This window comes from Pseudonaja textilis, chromosome 1, assembly GCF_049901715.1.
Source record: "Pseudonaja textilis isolate UNSWEBS1 chromosome 1, rPseTex1.2, whole genome shotgun sequence".
NCBI classification, from domain to species: Eukaryota; Metazoa; Chordata; class Lepidosauria; order Squamata; family Elapidae; genus Pseudonaja; species Pseudonaja textilis.
In genome coordinates, this window is record NC_141990.1 from 271,840,536 (window position 1) to 271,863,691 (window position 23,156).

The window sequence follows — 23,156 nt, forward strand, 5'->3', positions numbered from 1 at the left end:
ATCTTGTGTAAATAAATGAGTGGTATTATCTTGTGAGACTTCTCCAACAAAATATGATGATAAAAACCTCTCTGAAACAGATTAGTAGTGGCTAGACTTTCCTTTGAGGTGATATTCTCTGCTATTGAAATGAAGACTCTGTCTGGGATTTCCCCAGTATTATTCCTGTAGTGCTTTCAGTGTTTATAGTGTTGGTAGTTCTTGGCATGAGGTACTTATAAGAATCAATTGATAATTAAGTTGCAATTAAAAGGAAAACATCAACTGTGAAAGTTTTAAAAACTGGAAGACATATACAGTTGTCTGTGTTGTCTGGAAAAGATTTAAAAACAGGAAGATACATATATACAGTACTGAGTTGTCTTGTGTTGATATCTTACTAATGACCATTACTAACGTAGAATGTAAACTGAAATTCCCCATGTCCAAGTGTGATTAAACATCTTGATTAAAGAGATGATGGGGAGACAATATGACTCATGAGGGGAACAGGATAAGTAATGTATTAGCTCTATGCAAAACTTCTAATAACTATGTCATCCACTCTTGAAACTGCCCCATGAAGCCACATTGGCCTAAGACTGAAGTGATACATGATCAGCCTTGAACCTCCTGCATAGGTGGAGAATTGCTTCTAGGCTGGCTGAATCTATCTTTTATTATTATTGTTTTTAAAGATGTTGGGGTCTGCAAATGATGTAACTTCACTGGAGGAAGCAGAGTCAATTTTTCATTCTTTGGAGGGTATTTAAAAATGGATGTTTGATGCTTTATCTACCAGACCTTTAACATTCCTATTTTAGGGCTTATTTTATCTTTAAAATATCCAAGTGCCCATGTCTCCAAGCAGGAGTTTGCTGTCAAATTTTAGCAATGAGAATCCAGTGGGTGGAAATGGAAATCTCACAAACTGTGCTGGTGCGGATACGTGAGGGTCACAGGTTGCCAACTTCTTTGATGCTCTGTCCAGTTAAGGACAGGTGCATTTTAGACCATTTAGTTCTGCCTGGAGGTTTTCAATTGTGTACAAATATGTAATTGTCACGGTAGTCCAATTAAGAAGCTACTGCTACTTATCACTACGCAAGATGGCTCTTACCAAGAGTACTTGGTATCAAAAAGATGATCAAGCATCCAATAACACAATAAATTAAACCTTGAGTCTTTAAAATGTCAGCAACCACACTGAAAATCAGTTCAACATCACTTTCCGCCAACACTCACTAGCTCTTAGCAGAACTTTCATCTTGTCAGGATAAAACTTTATTTATTCTAGGGACTTATCAGAATTTTGCCAGGGCGGTTTTAAAAAGCTTGGATTGTCTTGATTATCTAAGTAGACAAAACTATAACATCCATGGCAAATGATGGAAATCCATCTTTTCCTTGTCACATATACTGTATATACATCATCAACTGTTACTTTAGTGTTGCTTTCTCTGCCTTTGTTATCTTAAGAAAACAGACACACGAAAACAAAATTCAAACCCATTGCCTGTATCTTATACTTCATGGAATCAATTCTAATGTGTGCCATTTTCATGCAAACTTCCAAAAGATGATAAAAATATAGGTAGCCCTTGAGTACAATAGAGCCAGTGATGGGATTAAAATTTTTTTACTATCTGTTCTGTGGGCGTGGCTTGGTGGGCGTGGCAGGGGAGGGTTACTGCAAAATCTCATTCCCTCCCCACCCCACTAACCTGCTTTCCAGCTCCGTTCTCCTGTGCAGGGCAACAAAAGAAGAGCCAGCCAATCAGCTGGGACTCGGGAGGCAGAGAATAGATGGGGGGTGGGTCCAGTCAGAGGTGGTATTTGCCGGTTCTCTGAACTACTCAAAATTTCGGCTACCAGTTCTCCAGAACTGGTCAGAACCTGCAGAATACCTCTGAATTGAACCCAAAATTTATGTTGCTAAGTGAAAATTTATTGTGTTTTGCCCCATTTTACAACTTTTCTTTCCAGTTGTTAAGCGAATCATTTAATTTGTTCAGTTAGTAACATGATTGTTAAGTGAATCTGGCCATTTACTTTCCCTGAGATCATATGACCCCCAGGACACTGCAACCGTCATAAATATGAACCAGTTGCCAAGCATCTGAATGTTGATCATGTGGCCATGGGGATGCTTCAATGGTCAAAAGTGTGAAAAACGGTCATAAATCACATTTTTCAGTGGCGTTGTAACTTTGAATGGTCGCTAAATGAACTGTTGTAAGTCGAGGACTAGCTGTGTGTAGTAGTCCATTATGCCCTTCTCCAAGATACAGAGATTTGCATAGAAGTCACTGGGATTTTCTGAAACGCTGCGCATCATTTTATATTGGTCATTCACCACCTTCAAATCGGAAACATAAACATATGAAGCTGGGTTTTTTTTAAAAAATCCCGAGATATTAATTTTAAAGGTGAAAGGATCACTTTTAGCATATTTTGCCTGCAAATTTCAGTAGCTCTTTTTAAAATATTAAATACAGGCCCACGTATGTCTATTTAAAATTTGTCAAGATTCATTACTGATTAGTGACCCAGTTTATTTCATCCAATTGGGCAAAGGAGAAGAGCGTGTAGATTTTCAATTATAGTCGAGAGAAGGAATAAATTTGATTTTTGAAATAAAGATTGATGCCTCAAATCAAGTAGAGTTCTAAACTGATTCTAGATGAACTGGGTGAATCTCTGAATCCATGAAACAGGACCCACGCTGAATGTTATGAATGTGCCCAATTATATGCCCAGAGGCAAAATTTATCCAGTTAGAATTTATCCCATAAGATTCTATTTGTCTTTTTAAGAACTTCTTTTTTGGCAGAACAACAGGGACAAATGATTCAAGTCAATATTAGAGATCAATCGAATAGATGTTATTTAAATCTAGATTTTGTTTGTTTATTTTCTTAAGATAGCAACCATTAGATGAAGTTCCCTAAAAGGCTTGGAATAGACTCCCTAAACCTTCAAAAAGTAGTCATCACATTATAATAATTTTAAAGTGGATGGGATTTTAGTATGTTCTTAATCATTTTAGACTTCATTACACACACACACACACACACACACACTCACACTTCTTGTATTCAATATTTTGTCTGTATCTGCCCTTAGGGCTGTAATAACATTAAATTGAATGAAACAAGAGGAGGAAGTGGTTACATATGTGGGGAATAATAATCTTAACAGCATCTAACAGGGCAGAAAAACTGTAGCTCCTGTCTGGACTTTGAGGAAACGATACTTTTAAAGAGAAGTGGGGGAAAAAGAGTTTCCAATCGATATTTTCATTATACCTGTCAATAGAATGCTATGCCTTCTCATTCTATACCTAAGAAGAAAGAAAGGCTGAGCACTTAACAGCTGATCATTCAAAACATGGACATAGATGCGACTTTCCCATCAGGAGCCAGAAACAGCTCAAAAGCCGAACGTTGGATCAATTATTCAACTGAAGGATGTCTACAGCTTCGGCTACCGAACCTCCACCCCTTAACGGATTGTTGTAACAAGGGATATTTTTAACAAGTTTGAACAAGTTTTTTTTTCCTTGAATGATCTCTGCTTGGTGAAATATGTCCAGTAAGTATCAGACTGTTATGAAAGCTGAATGCAACAAAATTTCATGTTAATGTATGCTGATTAGTGTACATTTAAAGTGACAATAAAGTTTCGATTCTACTCTTCTCCTGCTCCTACTTCTATTCTAAAGTAATGCCTAGAAAAGTAGGGGAGAACAATCCTTAAACCTTATGTGGAAGTGAATGCAAATCAACTCACATTATTGATTTCCTCATTATCTTGAAAGCATTATCTTGAATGTTTTCCGCCATCTGTTCGTAACAGTCTTGCACCTGACAGATGTGCCAATAAGTCAGGATAGTGGGGTACTGAATTTGGACCAGGGAGATCCAGGTTTAAATACCTGCTTGACCACAAAACTACTTTTAGATGCTGGCGGGGGAATTTTGGGAGTTGAAGTCCACATATCTTAAAATTGCCAGGTGTGATAAACACTGCTTTGGATGTGGACCAGTTACAGGTGGTTCTCTACTTACAGCCGTTCATTTTGTGACTGTTGAAAGTTACAATGGCACTGAAACAAGTAAATTAAGACAATTCTTCACACAATTGTTGCAGCATCTCCATGGTCACATGATCAAAATTCAGATGCTTGGCAACTGGTTCATATTTATGATGGTTGCAGTTTCCCAGGGACATGTGATCACTTTCTGTGACCTTCTGACAAGCCAATGGAGAAGCCATGTTACTAGCCTAACAACTTCAATGATTCACTTAACAACTGTGGCAAATAAAATGGGACAAAACTCACTTAACAAATATCTCCCTCAGTAACATACATTTTGGGCTCAACTGTGGTCATGTCAGCTTTGGAAGCCATATTAGCACCAACGCTTCCACACTGCCACATTCTTGAGCCTGGGAAGATGGGGGGGAATTTCATGGAGTGTATGTGCTTAGGCATAATAGCATTCTTCTTTAAAGTCAAGGTCATGTTATTTCTGCACTTGGTTGAGAGGACGTCTCAAGTTGGAAAGGATGGTGATTAGGGCTTGTGATGGAATGATGGGTGCAGGGGATGGATTTGTATTTTTTTTTACTTATTGGAGGGAAACCCAGAACTTTCATATTTGGGATTTCCCAGATGTTCCAGTTTGCTACTCTTAATAAAAGGAACCTTTGAACAAATGTCTGTCTCTGAGTTATTGATTGGAGTTGAGGTTTTCTGGAACGCTGACATTATCCTGAATCTCTAAACAGCTACCAGCACCCCGAAAGGGGGCTGTCCAGGGTGCTGAGCTTCAGTACCGACCCAAAGTTCAGGCGGTGCAAAGACTCAGTGAAGATGGAGGAGGAGATCACAGTAAGTTGAGAACTACCTTTACTTTCTCACTTTTGAAAGTATCTGAAAACTATAGTTCCAGGGATGGGCTTCAAAAATTTTAGCAAAGGGTTCTTTGCCTGGTTGCTGGGTGGGCGTGGCCATGGTGGGCATGGCCTAGTCAGCCTTCTGCACCACGGTGGGGGGGGTTGCCCTCTCCGGGCTCTGGAGGCTTTCCTCGAGCCTTGGGCAAAAATGGCCTCCCTGGGCTCTGGAGGCTCTCTGGAAGCTGGAAACAGGCCCATTTCTGGCCTTCCCAAACTTCTGGGAGGCCCGTTTTTTGCCTTCCCTGAGCCTCTGCACTTATCTGCATCCAAAATAGGCTGTGTGGGGACTCCTGGGAGGGGGGGCAGCTCCCCCGAACCCCTGCGAACCCCCAACAGCCCACCCCTGTATAGTACTTAAGCTTTTAACTGGTAGCCGATGCAGATATGGAATGAAGTATTTTGAAAATGGTTTTTTTTTAAATGATCCATGAATTCATACTGTTGTTTCAAGGAAGTTTTAAATATTTTGTAAATCACTATAGACAGTCCTGGATTAAAAACATCCAACTTATGGATAACTCTGGACTATTAAAAATAGTTGACAGCATTCTCTTCCCTTGAGCCAAAAAAACCTTCCTGTGAACTGCTGAAGCCACAGGTTCATTGGCTCAAAGGAAGAAAATGGCATCCACCATTTTTAGTGATCGACAGTCTGCTCGTGAATACGAGTTCCAATTTAACACATAAAATTCAAGTTAAAGACAGATTTAGGAACAGAACTTGTTCTTAACCTGGGTCTGCCAGTCTTTTCAAATTAGCCAGAATATCATTACCATAGAAAAAACATTAAATTGTTGACATTATGCATAGTCTATTAATGTTTAATCCTACGACTTTTTTTGTTAAGGAGCAGTGCTTATTACCAAGAAAGTGCTTAGGCTGAACAAATGGGATTAACTCTGATTATACAACTGTCGTATCTCACATGAATGCACAAAAGTGGAAGCGAAATGGGCAGAAGTCCTGCATATACATACTTACTAGATGTTAATTACATGCAAATCAATCATTCAACCAGGTTTCCAAACACAGATATAGCTTGTGCAATAAAGACAATTTGATCAACATGCTATAGCATGTTAGATGCTTCTTTTGAGGACAACTCCACTGATTGATCAGTCCAGCTTGCTTGGATTATGTTGCCTTGATCACACAAATACCCTTAGTTTTAGATCTTTCTGCAATGCAAGAATCTAACAATCTATTTTCCAAATTGGTGTGGGGTGGGGAAGAGAGTTGTAATCTAGAACAGGCGTCTCCAACCTCGGTCTCCAAGCTTTGCTGGCTGGGGAATTCTGGGAGCTGAAATCCACCAGGCTTAAAGTCACCAATGTTGGAGACCCCTGACCTAGAAGGTACCAAATTCAAACTTAGAAAAGCAACTGCATTAGGATAATCAAAATCATGGGCATGAATTAGGAGAATTACCTTCATGAGTGATGGTCAATTTGGAAATTCTGATATTAATTGAAGAAATGTAATTTGCGGTGCCTGTGACAAGTTATTAAGGGGGGGTGGGGACTTGTACTTTTTGGAAGAGAAGTAAGCTACTTTAGAGGTCAAGAATTAAGGTTTTGTTTTTATTTTCCCCATTTCAATAACTTCCCATTTCAAAGAGATCAGTCAGCAAACAGGCAGCCCATTGTAACTTGTACAAAACGATTGCCAGATGAAAACCAAAGGTATCTTGGAGCCAGCTTAGGAAGGAATAAAACTGTCTTCCTGCTCAGCTCTAATTTTCATGACAATCAATAAAGGGCACCTGCGGGTTGAAACATACAATTCTTGTTGCGTCAGTGCATAAAGCCCTCGATTCACCCCTGTATGATTGAAAAACAATGCAGCCACAAAAGAAGCCAGCAGGCCTCCACTATCAGACACACCTCATTCAGAATTATTTCCTTCTTTTCTTTGTGGCTTCCTAAGTTCAATTTGAGAGTTTCACTCATTGCCCCCACCTGCTCTTCCCATATTAAAAATTGATGTCCTGGTGGAATTCAATAAGGGTGGCATTTCTTTACCAAGGCAGCGAGGGGATCGGGAGGGAAGCATCAGAACTGCGGGTGGGAAGGGCAAAGAAAGAGGTGGAAGTGGTCGGCTGGTTCGCCTGCTTCCAACAAAGCAACAGAGAGGAAGCGGGGAGAACATCTGGCAGGCAGAAAACACGGCTGAAAGCAAGATCAGAAACAGGACTGGTGCTCAGACAGGTCACTTTATATGTACTTTGGGACTACACAGTGGACTGAGGAGGGTGTAATGCTATCCTTTTTCTTTTTAAGGCTGCTAAGGTGGTAAGTTCTGCTATGTAGTCCTGCGTTCAGCAGCAAGCCGGTTGTGACGACGGCGGTAAAAAAAATACCTGCAATGGGCACCATCTTCAGACATAGGTTGACAGTCAAGTTCAGTGCTTTTAGAGAAGGTAACTAAAGATGGACAGACAGATCCTATATAAGCTGATAAGCTGATATACCAACACCTTTGCTCAGGTGTCACAGTATCTGTCGGGTGTTTGAAATGAGAAACTGCAGCGGGCTGAATGAACAGGAAAAGAATGAACAAAGCACTGAGTGTTAAGTTACTTGTAATTAACATGATCATGAAACTTCCAAATACATAAATAGCCCCGTGGAGGGTGGGTTTTTTTTTTTTTTTTTTGGATTTAAACGATCACTTCTTCCCATTCTGAACTGAAATCAACAGCCTGCATAAACACGCCCAAGATATACACAATGCAGTCACTTAGTGGTTTATTTTATCACTATTGCCACCAAGTATGCATGGACAACCCCACCACGACCTGAGCCTGAGGGAAAGTTCATCCTATTCTATTCAAACGTCACACATAAATGCCACTTTGCAATAAGCCGCAGATCAATTTAGGTAAAGATTGCTGCTTTATCAAAGGTCACACTTGTTCTTCCCTATTGTTAGAAATGTTACTGAAACTTAAGTTTATATGATTCCACGTGTGAATATTTTGCATGCTAATAAAGCATATAAAACGGAGTGTGTTATATCAAGACGAATAAACGGTCCTAAAGAAAACAGTCTTAAAGAAAACAGTGACCCCTAATGGCTGAGGCTGATTTTATTCTTTTTATCCCTTGTTCAATCTGGTACAGGGAGTCTTCATTTAGTAACCACAACCCGGACCAGCAACTTGGTTATTAAGGGAAGCAATTGCTGTGTGAAACTGCAACTGGGCTTATGATCTTACTTCAATTTTCCTTTGCTTTGCAGACCTCTAAGATTATAAATGTCAGGAACTTATATTATCAACACCATTCTAACTGCAAAGTTACTAAACGAGGCAGTCTCTAAATGAGTATTATGTGTTTTCAATACAAATAAGATTTTTTTTTCCTGCCTAAGCAGGGGGTTGGACTAGAAGACCTCCAAGGTCCCTTCCAACTCTGTAATTCTATATTCTAAATTAAAGATTTCAGGATAAATGCATGAGCAGCAGCTACATAAATGGCTTATTTTTGTTCAAAAACCCACGTCAATCATATATGACACAATAAAAATCTGTTATGTATTTCTGTTGTATACGGTAATATTTAATGTTATTGTCAATTTATCCTTTAAAATTATATTAAACAGTTTATGTTGCTTTAAATAGTAGATATGGTCAACTACTTTGTTCTCACTGATTCAAATACGACGGGGAATTTAGTTGTCTCAAATATCAGAAGTAACATTCATAAAAAGTTTCTGCCTTGCAGTCTTCCTAATTATCCCCTTTGTTCCTAATTTGGCTCCGTGAGCGTTGGACTGCCATTAAACAAAGGTGTCTGACTTTGTTTGACTTGGGTATCAATCACATTCTACTTTAATACACCACAAATGTAGTAATAAACAGCCTAGTAATTTGTACTATCTGTACAAGTAGTATTCATGTAAACAAACAAGAAAATAAACAATAAAAACCCAAATAAAACATTGGGCAGAAATTGTTTATCAGAAGTGATCACATAGAGCCAACAAGAAGGTAGCTTATATTCTAGTATTTTACACTAACATTGCAGCAGTAAGGGATTTCTTCAATTATTCATCTGCAAATAATACAGTACAAGCTACTCATCTTTTATCCCCTGACACAGCATTTTTTAAGAGAGACAGAAATTTATCTTACAAACTTACAAATCTTACAAGCCTGAACTGATGCAGAAATGCAAACTTTCAGTTTATGCCTTACCAGAAAACAACTTCTCTAAGGAAACCAGATATTCAGGCAAAAAAGAAGGTGGAGTGGTCTTAGCTGGACTGTGAGCTATGTACGAACATGTACGTTCATACATCATGCTATGTGATTGTCTTCACATAGGTTGTTAAAATTCACCATTTGGTTGACACATTAACACGAAGTATTCACACAATTTATAATACTAGACTCTGTTAGCAATCTCACAGCAGAAATGGCGAAAAAGCAAGGACAAAGTACACAATAGAAAGTCATTAGACAATAATTTCAGGACTCTTTAATAGGCAACTAAGCACAAAAAGCATAATTAATTACAAATTCATAGCCATTAAAGGTATTTTAGCAGATATCTTTTGATACAAATATAATGTAACTTGGTAATTTGAAACCAGTGCCCACAGAAAATGTGGTTTTTGGATATAAAGTCCCTCTTAACTACTCTTTAGCTTGCATTCCTCCCCATTACCTAAATCTCTTGTACACTGTACATCAAACACAATTACACTCCTTAAAAGAGAGAGAAGTCAACTTTTAGCTCCAAACCTACAGTCAACCATTCTTCTAACTAAATGTTCCGGTTTAGTCATAAATTATCTGAACCACTTGCAAGGTTTACAGCTCATGGCGTGCAGGATTCTAATTTTTTTTGTCTAAATGCCACAAATTCAGATAAATATGCAGATGGCAGTAACAATGACAATAATGACAATGCAATAGAAAATCTCAAGTGAAAACACAGAATGCTTTCATAGTGCCGTAAGTTATGCAAACAACAATTTGCAGCTACCCAACTAAACCTTCAAGGAAACCCAGCAAAAGTACGATTTCAATGGACAATAATCAAAATATACCATTCGTGCGTGCTTTGACTGAAAATTATATGTCGGGAAGCTTCCTTGCCATATCAATATATGATTGGGATGTTGCCAGAAATGGGACTTCGTGCAGAATTTTTATCATTTATGAATTTCATCTGTTATATGAGTAGACTTCCCTTTGCACACTGAAGCACTATCTTCCTCTTCTTTCCATTATTCCCCAATTCTCCTATTTACCAATAGGGTCCATTCCCCTGACGGATGAATACATTTGGACGTGACCTTGTGTAGCTATTAATAAGAACCAAGGGAACTCTTTGCATGAAAACAGGGTAAGCTTATGCAGCTGGGCATCCTCACCTCTGTCTAATTATTCATAGAATTATGGGTATAGTGCAGATATAATATATGCTACCGGTATTATTTTAGTTTGGTTTTTCAACACAAAAATCCATACGGTATTTAAGGTAGGAATGTCTCTAAATTTATATTAGACAAATAGTTCAGTAAAACCAATATTGTCACTGACCATCTCATCTTTACAATCAGTTCACAACGAGCCGGATATAGTGCTTTTTCAAACCTATTTAGAATACCGGGAGAATATTGGCCAAGTTTCATGCTTCATAGGCAACTTCATTCTTCTATCCTACAACCAGCTCTGCATCTCTTCTTGATATCTCTCTGGATCAATGAAAGGCTTATCAATGGATCGGATCATTAAGTCACCGCAATATACACATTCAGCTGCCACAATATCATCTATGTCAGCTTTTGTCTGTTCTCGGCTTGGCTGACCTTTTCCTTGACCAAGAGTATCTGCTGTATCCTTATGGCGGTGATGGGATTTGGAAGGCTGGCTTGCAGCCAGCATCTTCTTTTGAAGGTCTTCCAGCTTAGCTTGCTTATAGGCAGGCAGGTTTGGGTAAACTGCCTGTAGAAGGCAGTCATAGTGAAACATGTGGCCACAAAGAAACAGGTAAAAAGGACGGTTCAGAAGTGGAAAATCACAAGCTGCACATTTTTCTTGGGGTTCAACAGAGCCATATTTGTTTCTCATCTCCTGAATGTCCTCCCTGATCCTTTCAGCACTTTGCGTGGCTTCCTCCATCTCTGTCTTCAGCTCCTCTATGTGCTTGTTATAGGCCTCTAGAGAGTTGCAGATAGCTTCCTTGAAGTGATCGATGGTGACAAAGTCTGGGAAGAAAGGCAACACATCTTCAATCTTCAGCAGATTGCAACTAGAAAGGCAAGCCATGGCCTTCTTGACATCCTTCTCCTCTTGTACAACATGACGAGCAATCTTTAGCCACAGCTTTTTTCTCAACTCCTCATCCTCTTCAGGAAGATCTGCACAGGATTTTGCCATATCTACATCCACCTTAAAAGAGGGAGGGGGGAGAAAGAAGGGGGGGGGAGAGAAAAGCAAGCAGTTATCCTATCTCCTATTATAAAAAATACTGTTGAAAAAGTGTGAGGGAGATAATGTTTTTGAAAGCAACAACATAGGGATACAAGAAGATATATTTGTAGATGTATGTCATCCTCTTTAGCCAATACTGGATACTGTTTTTAGTAGTGGCAGATCATTTTGGAGATCAGGCATTCTAAGATGCAACAAGCCTAAAATTGTGGCAGAATAACATTTGTTTTTCCTTAACCCATCCTGTCCCTTTTTGCTGGGGAATTCCTAATCTGAACTGTGCCTTCAATCTCTGTTTATGAGCTTCCCATGAACAATGTTATTTGCTGTTAAGGTAAAGTTGGCTACAGGTCTTTGATTTACAAACAGTTGTTTAACGACTACCTGAAGTTACTGCAACCTCAGAAAAGTTATTTATGACCCATTCTCAAACTTGCAACTATCTCACTACTTCTACAGTCACATGATCACATTTCGGGTAGTTGGCAACCAATTTGTATTTACGATTGCGTCATCCTGCAGTCATGAGATCACATTTGGTGATGTTTTTGCCATTTTCTGCCATTGGATGAGCTAGAGTCAGATTTACAGTGAATACAGAAAGTCTACAAACCCCTGTTAAAATGCCAGGTTTTTGAGATATTAAAAAAATCAGATCAAGATAAATCACTTCAGAATTTTTTCTACCTTTAATAAAACAAATAAGCTCGATAATTTAATTGAAAAACAAACTGAAATCTTTTAAGGGGAAAATAACAATTAAAAAACATATAATAATATGGTTGCATAAACGTGCACCCCTCTTATAAGGAGGGATATGGCCGTGTTCAGAATTAACCACATTCAAGCTGATGGTAAATAAGTACACATCTGTCACCAATTAACATCCAAGCCCAGCTACATTTTGCAAAAATCTACATCACGTGTGACAAAAGCATGTGGGAAAATGAGTTATATCCTGATGAAACCAAGAATGGACATTTTGTTCATAACCCCCAAAAGTATGTTCAGGAGAAAGAAAAACACTGGATATCACCAAAAGTACACCATATCCACAGTGAAGCATGGTGATGGCAGCATTAGGCCTTGGGACCATTTTTCTTCAGCTGGAACTGGGACTTTAGTCCAGGTGGAGGGAAATATGGACTGTGCCAAATAGCAGGCAATTTTGGCACAAAACCTCCGTTAAAAGGCTGGTCATGAAGAGAAATTTTGCCTTTCAACATGACAATAAAGCACAACTCCAAATCAACAAGAGTGGCTTCACCAAAAGTTCAAAGTTTTGGAATGGCCAAGCTAGAGACCTGGACCCAACTGAAAATCTGCAAGGAAGATTCCCAAGACAAGATGTTGCCATGGTGATAGGCTCCTACCTTAGAAGACTGAATGCTGTCATAAAATCAAAGGTGCTTCAACAAAGTATTAAAAGGAGTGCACACATATTCAACTCCACTATTGTATTTTTTAAATTTCCCCCCTAAAAGTTTTCTGTTTTTCAATTGAATTGTACAACTTATATTAAAAGAGGAAAATATTCTGAAGTTGGTTTATCCTGGTCTAATTTTTTCACATCTCTAAAACCTAGTATTTTAACAGGGGTGTGTAGACTTTCTACATCCACTGTTATGACATGATTTGCTTAATGACTATTATAAAATCAAGTCCAGTCATATAGTGACATGACTTACGATGCAATGACTTACTATCAGAATTCTAGGCTCAATTGTGGCTGACAGTTGACAAATATCTATAAGCAGGCCTTCATCTAATACAGCAAGGTAATTTTCATATTAGAGAATCTGTTCTAATAGTGTTGATTTTCTAACCAATAAATGTTAACAGTAATCTAATTCATTCTTGGTCTTCAGTCAACATTTCATCCTGCCCTTTTTAGATGATTATTTAAGAGATCCTGAAATTTCAAGGAGAAAACTTAAGGCAACCCCTTATTTATACAGAAGCATATTTACCTGCAAAGCTAGATCAACAGCTTCTTCATACATCTCCATAACTTTATAAACATGAACACAAGCTCGGTGGTGGCTATGTTCGGCACAAAGCCTAAGTGCATACTTCAGGTCATAATGGATACTGTCAGCAAAGGTTCCAGCATGTTCCAAGTAGGACAGTAATGAGTCAGGCCGACACAAAGCATAGAGTGACAACAAATAGTTGTGAATGGCCTCCTGAGTTTCTTCCAGCTCATTCACACAGAATTCCATGTATCGAATGGCTTCATTGATCTGCTGAGTACTCCCACTCTGACTGTAGGTGACAAGAGCAGGAATTAGCCTCTTGGCATCCAAGTCCTTGCCCATTTCAATCCAAGCATCTACCACTTTCTTGGGCATATGCTGGATCAAAATGGGAGAAAACTTGTAAAAGAGTTCCTCATTCTTGATCCTGGATAGGACTTTTAATGCTTCGTTATAATTTTCATGTTGACAGTAATGGGCTATCACTCGCTCATAATCATTCATTATGACAGCAAAGTATACCATGTGGTCTGTATCCCCATGACTTGCCAACAGCTCATGAATAGTTGATCGATTATTGCGGAGGGAGTCTTTGATTTTGGGGCTACTCAAAAAACTCCGGAAGTTCTCCTTGGTCTTACCATAGAGGTCTTGCTTTGACCCATCTCCTTCCAGCACCCCCAAGCGATTTAAATATAGTTCAGTTAACCAGGTGGTCAGCAGAGTTATTTGTGTTGTTTCAGACTGCTTCAAGCTAGCTAGTTTCTTTATCAAAAATTCCATCAGTGCCTCTTCCTGTTTAGCTTCAATAAACTTAAGAGCAATCTCCTCAAAGTAATTTTGGGTCAGTGCATAACACTTTGCGCTCTCCAGATATCTCTTGTTTTGGAAACAGTATTCTGCTTCTTTTGCCAGCACAATATCTAGGCACTCTGGGCGGTCTTTACAGTACTCTTTAGCCAAATCAAACTTGTTGATATTCATATACATCTTCCACACATCACGGGATTCTCGCTGAACGTTATACCGAAACACAACTTTCTCGGTGTGAATCCAGATTTGTCCAAATGCAGGATCTTTGATCATACGCTTTAGAGAGCCAAACTTTTCTAAGAATACGTCCTGGAAGACAACTTGCCCATTCAAAGTGCACACAGCCTTCACTCTATCAGGAAAAAGCAGCAGAAAATGAAACTGAGTGAGCACTATGGAGATGGGTTTATTGGCTAGTGTGTCTACATCAGAAGGATATTCCCACACTTGCTCATCACTCAGAACAGAATCAGGACGCCCGTAATCCAGAGAGCCATACAAGACCCCATTTCCCATCATCCAAGCAAAAGCGCTGGGCGAAGAACGAAGCTTGGGAGTGTAGAATGCAATTTCACTGTAGCCAAGACTAGCCGGAAACTCTCGAAATCCAGGCAAATGATCTTCAGGCATGCTAAATATGGTGCCAAAGGCTTGAGGCTCTGACCCTTCCGGAATCTTGCCCACAAACTGGAAAAGCCTCTTGTGAGTGGTGGCAATGATAAACCATTTCCCATCCACGCCTCGTTCTATTTCAAGGCAACAGACTGGGGCAGGACCAGCTTCCTCCTCCAAGGTATAAATCAGGCGGAAATATTGATCAGGATTAGTACTAAAGAGACTGCCTTCAGTGACAGAAATCTCAGCCTCGTAGATTTGGCCTTGTGATGTTCCAACCAAAATGGGGCCTGTGTTTATCTCTGTACCAAAAATTTTATTCCAACCCACACTTTCAATCAAATGACCTTTCCAACGGGAAAGAGGCCGTAGCTTTTGAGTACTTCTGTTCAAGTAGAGACACTCGCTGCTATTCAGGGCAATGATAAGATGAGAACCTATAGAGAAAAAGGATAAAAAGGAATTAATCTAGAATTACAAGAAGGACCAAACATGAAGCTTGGATGTTTGAGGAAATCTAAATGTATTAAGATTTCACAGTCCCCAAATATTCAAAAATACTCAGGATTATATTTTTCAGAATCCTTTTGGATAGTTTTAAAGGCTCATCTATGCTAGTCAGCATCCAGTTTTCAACAGCCTGATATCTATAAAAAGCCATAACGAAAACAGTAGATTTTCTGAGAAAAAATAAAGTATATTGAAATAAAACACAAATAGTCAGAATACAATATTTATACTATTTACCAAAAATATCAAATAGCCTTCTGCAACCCCTATTATCCTCTTACCTGTCTGGTCCAAGAAAAGCTTATGAACACTGGCTTCATCTTTTCGTCCAAGTTCAACCTGATTGGGCTCATCAGCCTTGGCTACATCAAGTCTACATAAAAAGGGAGAAAAGTAAACTCTTGAAAGATTGGAAGAAAAATAATAGAAACACTGTCATAAAACAGTTTATGAAGACAATTTCATGTAAAAAAAATTCAGAATAGATGTTGCTTTCTGTAAATCTACACTCATTTCAACAAAGATCATGAGACTAAGAACAGCCATAATCAAGGGCCTATGATTTTATTGAGGCACAAATACTATTAATAGCAATAATAAGCAGCACAGAACCTGACTATCTGAGGGATAGGTCTTGCTATGAGTCTTCCTAGTTATCTGAATGAGCCAGGGAGGCCCTTTGGAAAGTGCCCCCATTACCAGAAGTTCACCATGCTAGGAAATGGTCATGGTGTACACTGAAGATGGTGTTTGATTTCGTTGTACAAGGTACAATGACAATAAAGTAAACTAAAACTAAAAGCTTTCCCCAGGGAGGAGTGATTGGGTCCACTTTCGCAGTATGATTTCTGTAATGTTTATGACTGTTAAAGTATGGTCTGAGGGCAAGTTATTATAAAAATATGTATTTACTTTTGTATATGCAGTTAGTGGACCATTTAATATTGTTTTCACTATGGCTAACCAGTGCCCAGTTTTTCTTTTTTTTCCAGCAATAAGCTTAACCTTAAACACAGATTAACACAACTGCTGTATTTCCATAACATGTTATGCTCAAATAAGCAATGGCATGGTCAAATCTGATGGTCTGGTTTACACAATAAGCAAGAAAATTACAGAATTCCCCAGATGCAGAGAATCCCTCTTCTTTTTAGCCTAATTTAGTATGCTGTACAAGCCCAAATGTAAAATAATAAAATACAAGATATATAAACAAATGTATTCAAAACATGAAGAACTCAGAAAGCAATCTTGAAAATTGACAATCATTTCCATAAAATCAAGAAAAATCTTCCTGTTGTCTCCCATATTTGAAATTACTTTAATGCTACGTCATTTTTAAAAATCTAGCCCAGTATAATCTACGCTGACTGGCAGAAGCTTTTCAGAGGCTGCAGCAGAGAGGATGTATCCATCGTTATCTGGGTATAAGTTGACTTGTTTTGGGGGGTTCTTTTTTTGCTGAAAATATCAGCTATAGATTCTAAGATTTTAACTCCCAGAATACAGTCAGTATTTTTTTCAAGTGTGGGTGGGATGCAAGCTACATTTTGAAACAGCAAGGTACAAGACATGAAAAAAAAAATCAGCCATTTTAATATATACATAGTCCGAAGGAGAGGGCAGAGATGCATAAAGCACTCTCCTACGTCAGCATATATTTCTATTTAAGCATGAAACTTGGAGTTATACCTTAATGTACAGTACTCATCACTAATGCCACAGAGAGACTTTTGATCATCTTCCAGACAAGCTCTAATAAACTAGTGAATTATGACTGACTATGCACAGAACTGCAGGGACTTCTCCAATCACCAAGAATCAAGAGAGAAGGGCATCAAAATGGATCTGCTATAATGTCAATGGGTGCAGTGAAATGGAATGATATTAAGACTGATGGCACAGACTCTGCGCTGGTTTCCAACTTTTTCCAGACTAATTAAAAGTCTCCATGGTTATTTTTAAAGTCCTAAGTAACTTTAAATTCAAAATCAGAAGGAATGCTTCTCCAGCCTGCCCTATCCTCAAGATCTGCAAGGAAGGCTCTCCTTAAGTATATCGTGTTAATGATGTGATAATCAGAGAAAGGATATTCTTACAAAACAAATATTATGCAAAGATGCAACTGGTTCTCATCTTGCAATTATCACAGTCAGATTCAACCTTTTACTTCCCCACCTTTTTTAATGCTTTAATTTTTTTATGTTTAATAATGCAGAAACAATTTCTTTTGAGAGATGGTCTATAAATACATAAAGAAACTCTAAGTAGTGCTTACCTAAATATTATGTCTTTTCCAAGACTCATACACAGTTGGTTAAATGAGACAACCATACTATTAATCTTCTTGGGAGGTGTGAAGTCAATTCTCTGTTTGTTAAAAATTGGTGTTTCTTTTTCCAGGCGAGCATTTACATATCCTTAAAAGCAGGAAAGAAATCAATATTTCTAAAAATAAAATCAAACACCAATGTAAACCAAGATTTTCCTTCCCTCATTCCAGTCCTAGAAAATGAAACCTCTGTTTATGCTAATTAGTTGCTAATACTTTTATTATTTGATTTATTTTGATCCAACTTTTTTCCTCAATTCTGGAATAACAGGGAGTAGAGTGAAGAACAAAATACATGCCTTAAGTTTTGAAGTATATTGTGAAAGCATACCACTTTGTAACAATCCCAGAAAGCCCCCAAAGTTGATCTTGGCCCCACTTACACTTTTACAGTCACTTTTGACATGACATGGCACACAACCCATAAGCTGATATTGCACTTTCCTAGTACAGGGTACCCCTGAGATTTTATTAAGCAGAAGGAACGTTGTGTGCCAAAATCCACAGAAGTGAATTTTGTGTCATTTTGTAATCTTTCTTGTCATATTTGTTAAGTGAATCACTACAGTTAAGTTAATCCAGTTGTTAAGTGAATCTGGCTTCCCTATTGACCTTCCTTGTTAGAAGGCCACGAAAGGTGATCACATGACCCCAAGGCACTTCAACTGTCATAAACGAGTCTGAATTTGATCACCCGGAGGCTACAACAGTCATAAGTGTGAAAAATGGTTATAAGACAGTTTTTTCAGTGCCATTGTAACTTTGGTCACTAAATGAACTGTTGTGTTAAGCTTCAGAAATGTAAGTAGGCTTAAGTCTAATCTTTTCCAAAGTTTTGCCAAAGCAAATATATCTCTTCTCAGGATCAGAGAGAAACTGGAACATTGCAAGCGAACTGGAACATTACATATTCCTTATGAAACAAAACAGAACGTGTGGTCAAGTACAAACAGAAGCATCAGAGCTTTGACGCCACAAATGGCTTTATATATCCCACTTTTCTAGGCTTACATTTCTTACAAATATACAAAGTACCACGAAACCCTTTAAATAAGGTCTGCTAAAAGGATATGCCCAATTTACCACAGGGTAAATAATAAGAGAGGGACAACCACTTGTGGGTAAAATAATAGCAGTTTCATCGGGACAGGAAAGGGACTTTTATGCAGAATTGTGAGCCTGAGAAAATTTTACTGGTAATATTTATTCAGAAGGACAAGAAAAACCACATCAGTCTTTTTTTTTTTTTACAATTAAAGTTGTGTACTATAAATTTGTTTTTCATTTTACCAGAAAGAAATCCCTGCTTCAGCATCTGCAAGCTCTTTCATTTCTCCAAGCAATTAGTCACATGCCAATTCTTTTTTGAGAAGTTCCCTAAGAACTGTCCTCCTGGCATATCATACAGCCACCTAGTGGCTGCCCTCAATAACAACTCTTTAACGTGAAGAAGGGCACACTCCCTTAAACAGAGCAGTTTTAACTTCCCATTAATTATATTTGTTTGTTTAAAGGGATGAAACAAACACTAAAAAATTGGAAAAAACTATGTAGCTGTAAAGTATGATAAACCTTAGGCTGCTGAGTCCATTTCTTATTTTTTTCAACTATCATATGGGTAGTCCTTGATTTATGACAACTGAGCCCAAAATTTCCATTGCTAAACAAGACTGTTGTTTAAATGAGTTTTGTCCATTATACGACCTTTCTTGCCATATTTGTTAAGTGAATTAGTGCAATTAAGTTAGTAATAGTTTTTAAGTGAATCTGGCTTCCCCATTGACTTTGCTTTGCAAAAGATAATCCCATGACCTTGGGACACTGCAACCATCATAAATACACGCATCCAAATTTTGATCACTTGACCATGGAGATGCTGCAATGTTTTTAAGTGAAAAGTTTCACTTTTTCAGTACTGTTGTAACTGAAAATGGTCACTAAATGAATGGTTGTACATTCAGGTCTACCTATATTTACTCTCCTTTAAAACTACCCAGCAGCTTCAGAAAGACTATTATTCTGTATACTACGGGAAGCAAGGGAAACTTCTACTACTGAAATAACCTGAATAGGACCAAGAAACAGAATGAACCTGTTCAAAACAGGAGTCAAACTATGGAATTCATTGGCCTTGTACATCTGCCTCAGGATCTCTGAGTGCTTTATTATAACTACATTTTACTGCCAGCTGTTATTCTGATTGTAGAAATTAATTCCAATTCTTAATTCTAAACTACAGGAGCAATAATTTAATAAATACATCCCAAAGAAAAATAATCTTTTCTACCAAGATGAATCATATTAACCAAAACAGTTATTGAGCAACTCTATGTGTGGTTTTATTAACTTTTTCCTCCCTGTGTCACATTTCTGCATTAACTTGGCACCGTTTTTCACTGGCTAGTGATTTGGAATATCCAACACCATTAAATCCATGCAGCTAAGATACTGAATTCTTGGTCCCATGAAATGTTCAAGTTATAACTGCAGTCTTTTTTGTTTGGGTATCTGTTTTCCCTTATGCTACCTAACAGAATTGAAAGCAAAAATTTTTTTTTACTTAAGGGCTTTAATAAGTTTGTGGCTTCTATACTTGTTGCTTGTATACTTACAATGCATACTGTTTCCTAGTATGATTTGATTGCTTATTGTACCCTATGACTATCATTAAAATGTCGTACCTTATGATTCTCGACTCTTGACGAATGTATCTTTTATGTACACTGAGAGCATTTGCACCAAGACAAATTCCTTGTGTGTCCAATCACACTTGGCCAATAAAGAATTCTATTCTGCCTTGCTGAGAGATGGGCAGCAAACAAATATTAAAAAATAAAAATAAAATAAATTGGTGATTTCAACTTAAATTCCTGGTTAAATACTTTGTGGTTAAATACTGTGTTTATGTTTATCAAATTGACTTTCCCTGTATCAGGAAACGGCCAGAGTGTTGGATAGAATCCACTAAAGCCAGAGCAGATGCAATAGCGACTCTAAGTAGAGTAACTATGGTATAATGGTCTAGACTTAAACATTAGATAGTATCTTCCAAAGTTTTAATCTAAGTGGCCGGATAATTATTTGGGGATGCAATTAAGCCTGCCTGCAGTCAGCTTCTATCAGGACGAGCTGATTTAAGACAGCATCTTGCAAAACCTTTCATCAAGTTTTGCATAACTTCCAAACTGCAAAGCAATTCGAAGCACGTCCTGACGCTCAGCAGCAGCAGCTCAACAGAGCTAATTCCGAAAGAAATAGGTGTAAGAAGGCCGCCCGAAGCTTCGTGATCCAGTTTTTTTTTTTAAATTAATAATAATAATGATAGCGGAAGAAACCAACATTTATCTTAAAAAGCACGTCAAACGAAATGCGTCCTTTTCTGAAACGCAGAGAGGGGGTGTGCCAGGAAAGGCCCGACATGGTACTCAATTCAACTGAGGCAACCGAGGCTGCACCCCAAGTTAACACGGAGAAGCCCGTACGCTCACCAGCAAAAAAAAACAGAAAAGGGCGCTATAAACACGGAGAGAGCCCGTCCCTTTCTCCTCTCCTACCCGTGTGCGGGATGCCCAGGTTCACACGATTCTGCTGCGAGGAGGTGGAGTGGGAAAGCGAGGCCACGTACTCATCCAGAATGGTAGCCATGGCGGCGGCTATTACTGCAGCGGCTTCGGTATGGAGACCGCACTCTGCCTCCGCGCCTAGCAAACCTCTCGAAGACACCCGCCGGGCCTCAACGCCTCAGCCGATTCGCACCATTGAAGGGCCCGCGGAGCTTCCTGTTTCCTGTGGGACTCTAACCATAGAGATGTTCACGTGAGAACGAGAGGCCCTCTGGAGCCGTCCCTGCTCGGTCGGGGAAAAAGTGTCACTGTGAACGCAGAGCGAGGGTCAGCGAGACGTTGCGTCCTCCCGATGCGGAGATGATGGACAGAACAACAAGAGGACCGTTTGTCCTCTTCTAGCCGAGGAAGGTCCTCCAACCATAGAGTAAAGAGGCGTGTGTCTCGCTTTGGTTGTGGTGGGGAGCAGAACAAATTTTGTCAGATTGCAGAAGTACAAAAGGAAAAGGGTTGGTATTACTTGGCTTTGTCCGTTCAGCGCCCCGGTGTGATCTGAGGGTGTGTGTGTGTATTATACACACAAACACACATGCACTCGAATGCACACCAGCTGAGGGACATCAGACCATGTTATGTGGTTTATTTAGTGTGCTGCATGAATCCAGCTGTATGATACATAGGCTGTGTGATCTATGGCTATGCCGTAACAGGATTTTGGACTTGGCTTTTTTTAACATTTGGCTTGTGGGTTTTAAATGGAATTTGTGTAACAACATACTGATGATATGTTGTTAAATGTGTGGACCCTAAAGAAAGTAGTTGTGAATCAATTCCTGGTCTAAGATAGATGAGCTGCCACCCATCACTTCCATAGGTTATTAGCATAGCCCACCCCAGACAATTTATGGACACCTTATAAATGTAATAGATTTTAGCAGACACTTGTGAAATTTCCCAGCAATCTAGTGGGCAGTTCTATCAATTGCCTACGTGGACCCTGATTCTTAGGACAGTTGTTCTCTTGATGCCTTTGTTTTCTGATCAGAGTTGGCTTCTTGGTTTACTGACAGTCTTTGGGAGATGAAGTGGCAGAAGCAATACCTGGAGCCCCAGTGGATGAAGAGAAGAAATGAAGAGCATGGGTACAAATGCAGGTTTGAGCATTAAGGGAGTAATGATAGTAAGGGAGGTGAAGTGTCTCTACTTTTCCTCCTTTATTATATGGATGGGTTGCCAGTCAACAGCCTTAGGGTGGCAAACTCTCTTCAAAATAGGGAGACACCACTAGATCTATAGTCTGGTATATGTGATTGTTATACACAATATTCTGCTGGTAAAGCCATGCAGATTTGCCAAACTCTTGACTCTAGGAGGTATGTGGGGAATATTAGAGCAATGCCCGGCCAAGTGGATTCCAATGAACAGGGAATAGTGTGCTCATTAGTAGGTTCCCTGTCATTTGAGAACTAGTTGCATGTTCCATTTGGCTCTTGTGGAAAATGGCATAGTCAGGTGGATCCAGGAAGTAGTCAAAAAACTATTTCCTGCAGGCTTGAAAGAGGTTGTGCCCTCTTTTTTGATCCAATTTGTATCAGACAACCAGTCTCCAATATTCCCTAAAAAGAGAAGGTTGCTGGGAGCCAACTTCAGAGCACCCTAAACAAAGAGCAGTACTTGGACCCTATTCACTTGGGAACAGGCTTGGATATAGGATGGAAATGGTGTAGATCATGTTGCCTGATAATCTTTGCCAGAACCTAGATGGAGTGTAGCCTGTTTATCCTTTGATATCATCCTTTGATATCACTGATCATGGCATCTTTCTGATTGTGTGCAGTAGTTGAGGATTGGAGACACTGTGCACCAGGTTTTCCTAAATGAATTGTTACTTCTATTTTTTTAATATTCACATGAAGTTATTGAGAGAGGACATTTGTTGCTTTTGTTTGTAGTGTATCAGT

The 23,156-nt window shown here is 38.9% G+C and overlaps 1 protein-coding gene across 2 annotated transcripts; it reads right to left on the reverse strand.

Moving 5' to 3' along the window:
- Nucleotides 1-9,399: 9,399 nt before the first annotated feature.
- VPS18 (VPS18 core subunit of CORVET and HOPS complexes) lies at nucleotides 9,400-21,429 on the reverse strand. Of its 2 annotated transcripts, none has more exons than XM_026710028.2 (5): nucleotides 21,187-21,429; nucleotides 17,579-17,720; nucleotides 15,582-15,673; nucleotides 13,357-15,227; nucleotides 9,400-11,344 (listed from the first exon to the last, which is right to left on the reverse strand). In XM_026710028.2, exons 1-5 carry the CDS (start codon nucleotides 21,275-21,277, stop codon nucleotides 10,613-10,615), a joined length of 2,928 nt encoding a protein of 975 aa, XP_026565813.1. In that variant the 5' UTR covers nucleotides 21,278-21,429; the 3' UTR covers nucleotides 9,400-10,612. The 2 variants fall into 2 exon arrangements, with proteins under 2 accessions (XP_026565813.1, XP_087777918.1); XM_087921792.1 differs by having other exon boundaries at nucleotides 21,258-21,422.
- Between the last annotated feature and the right edge of the window lie 1,727 nt (nucleotides 21,430-23,156).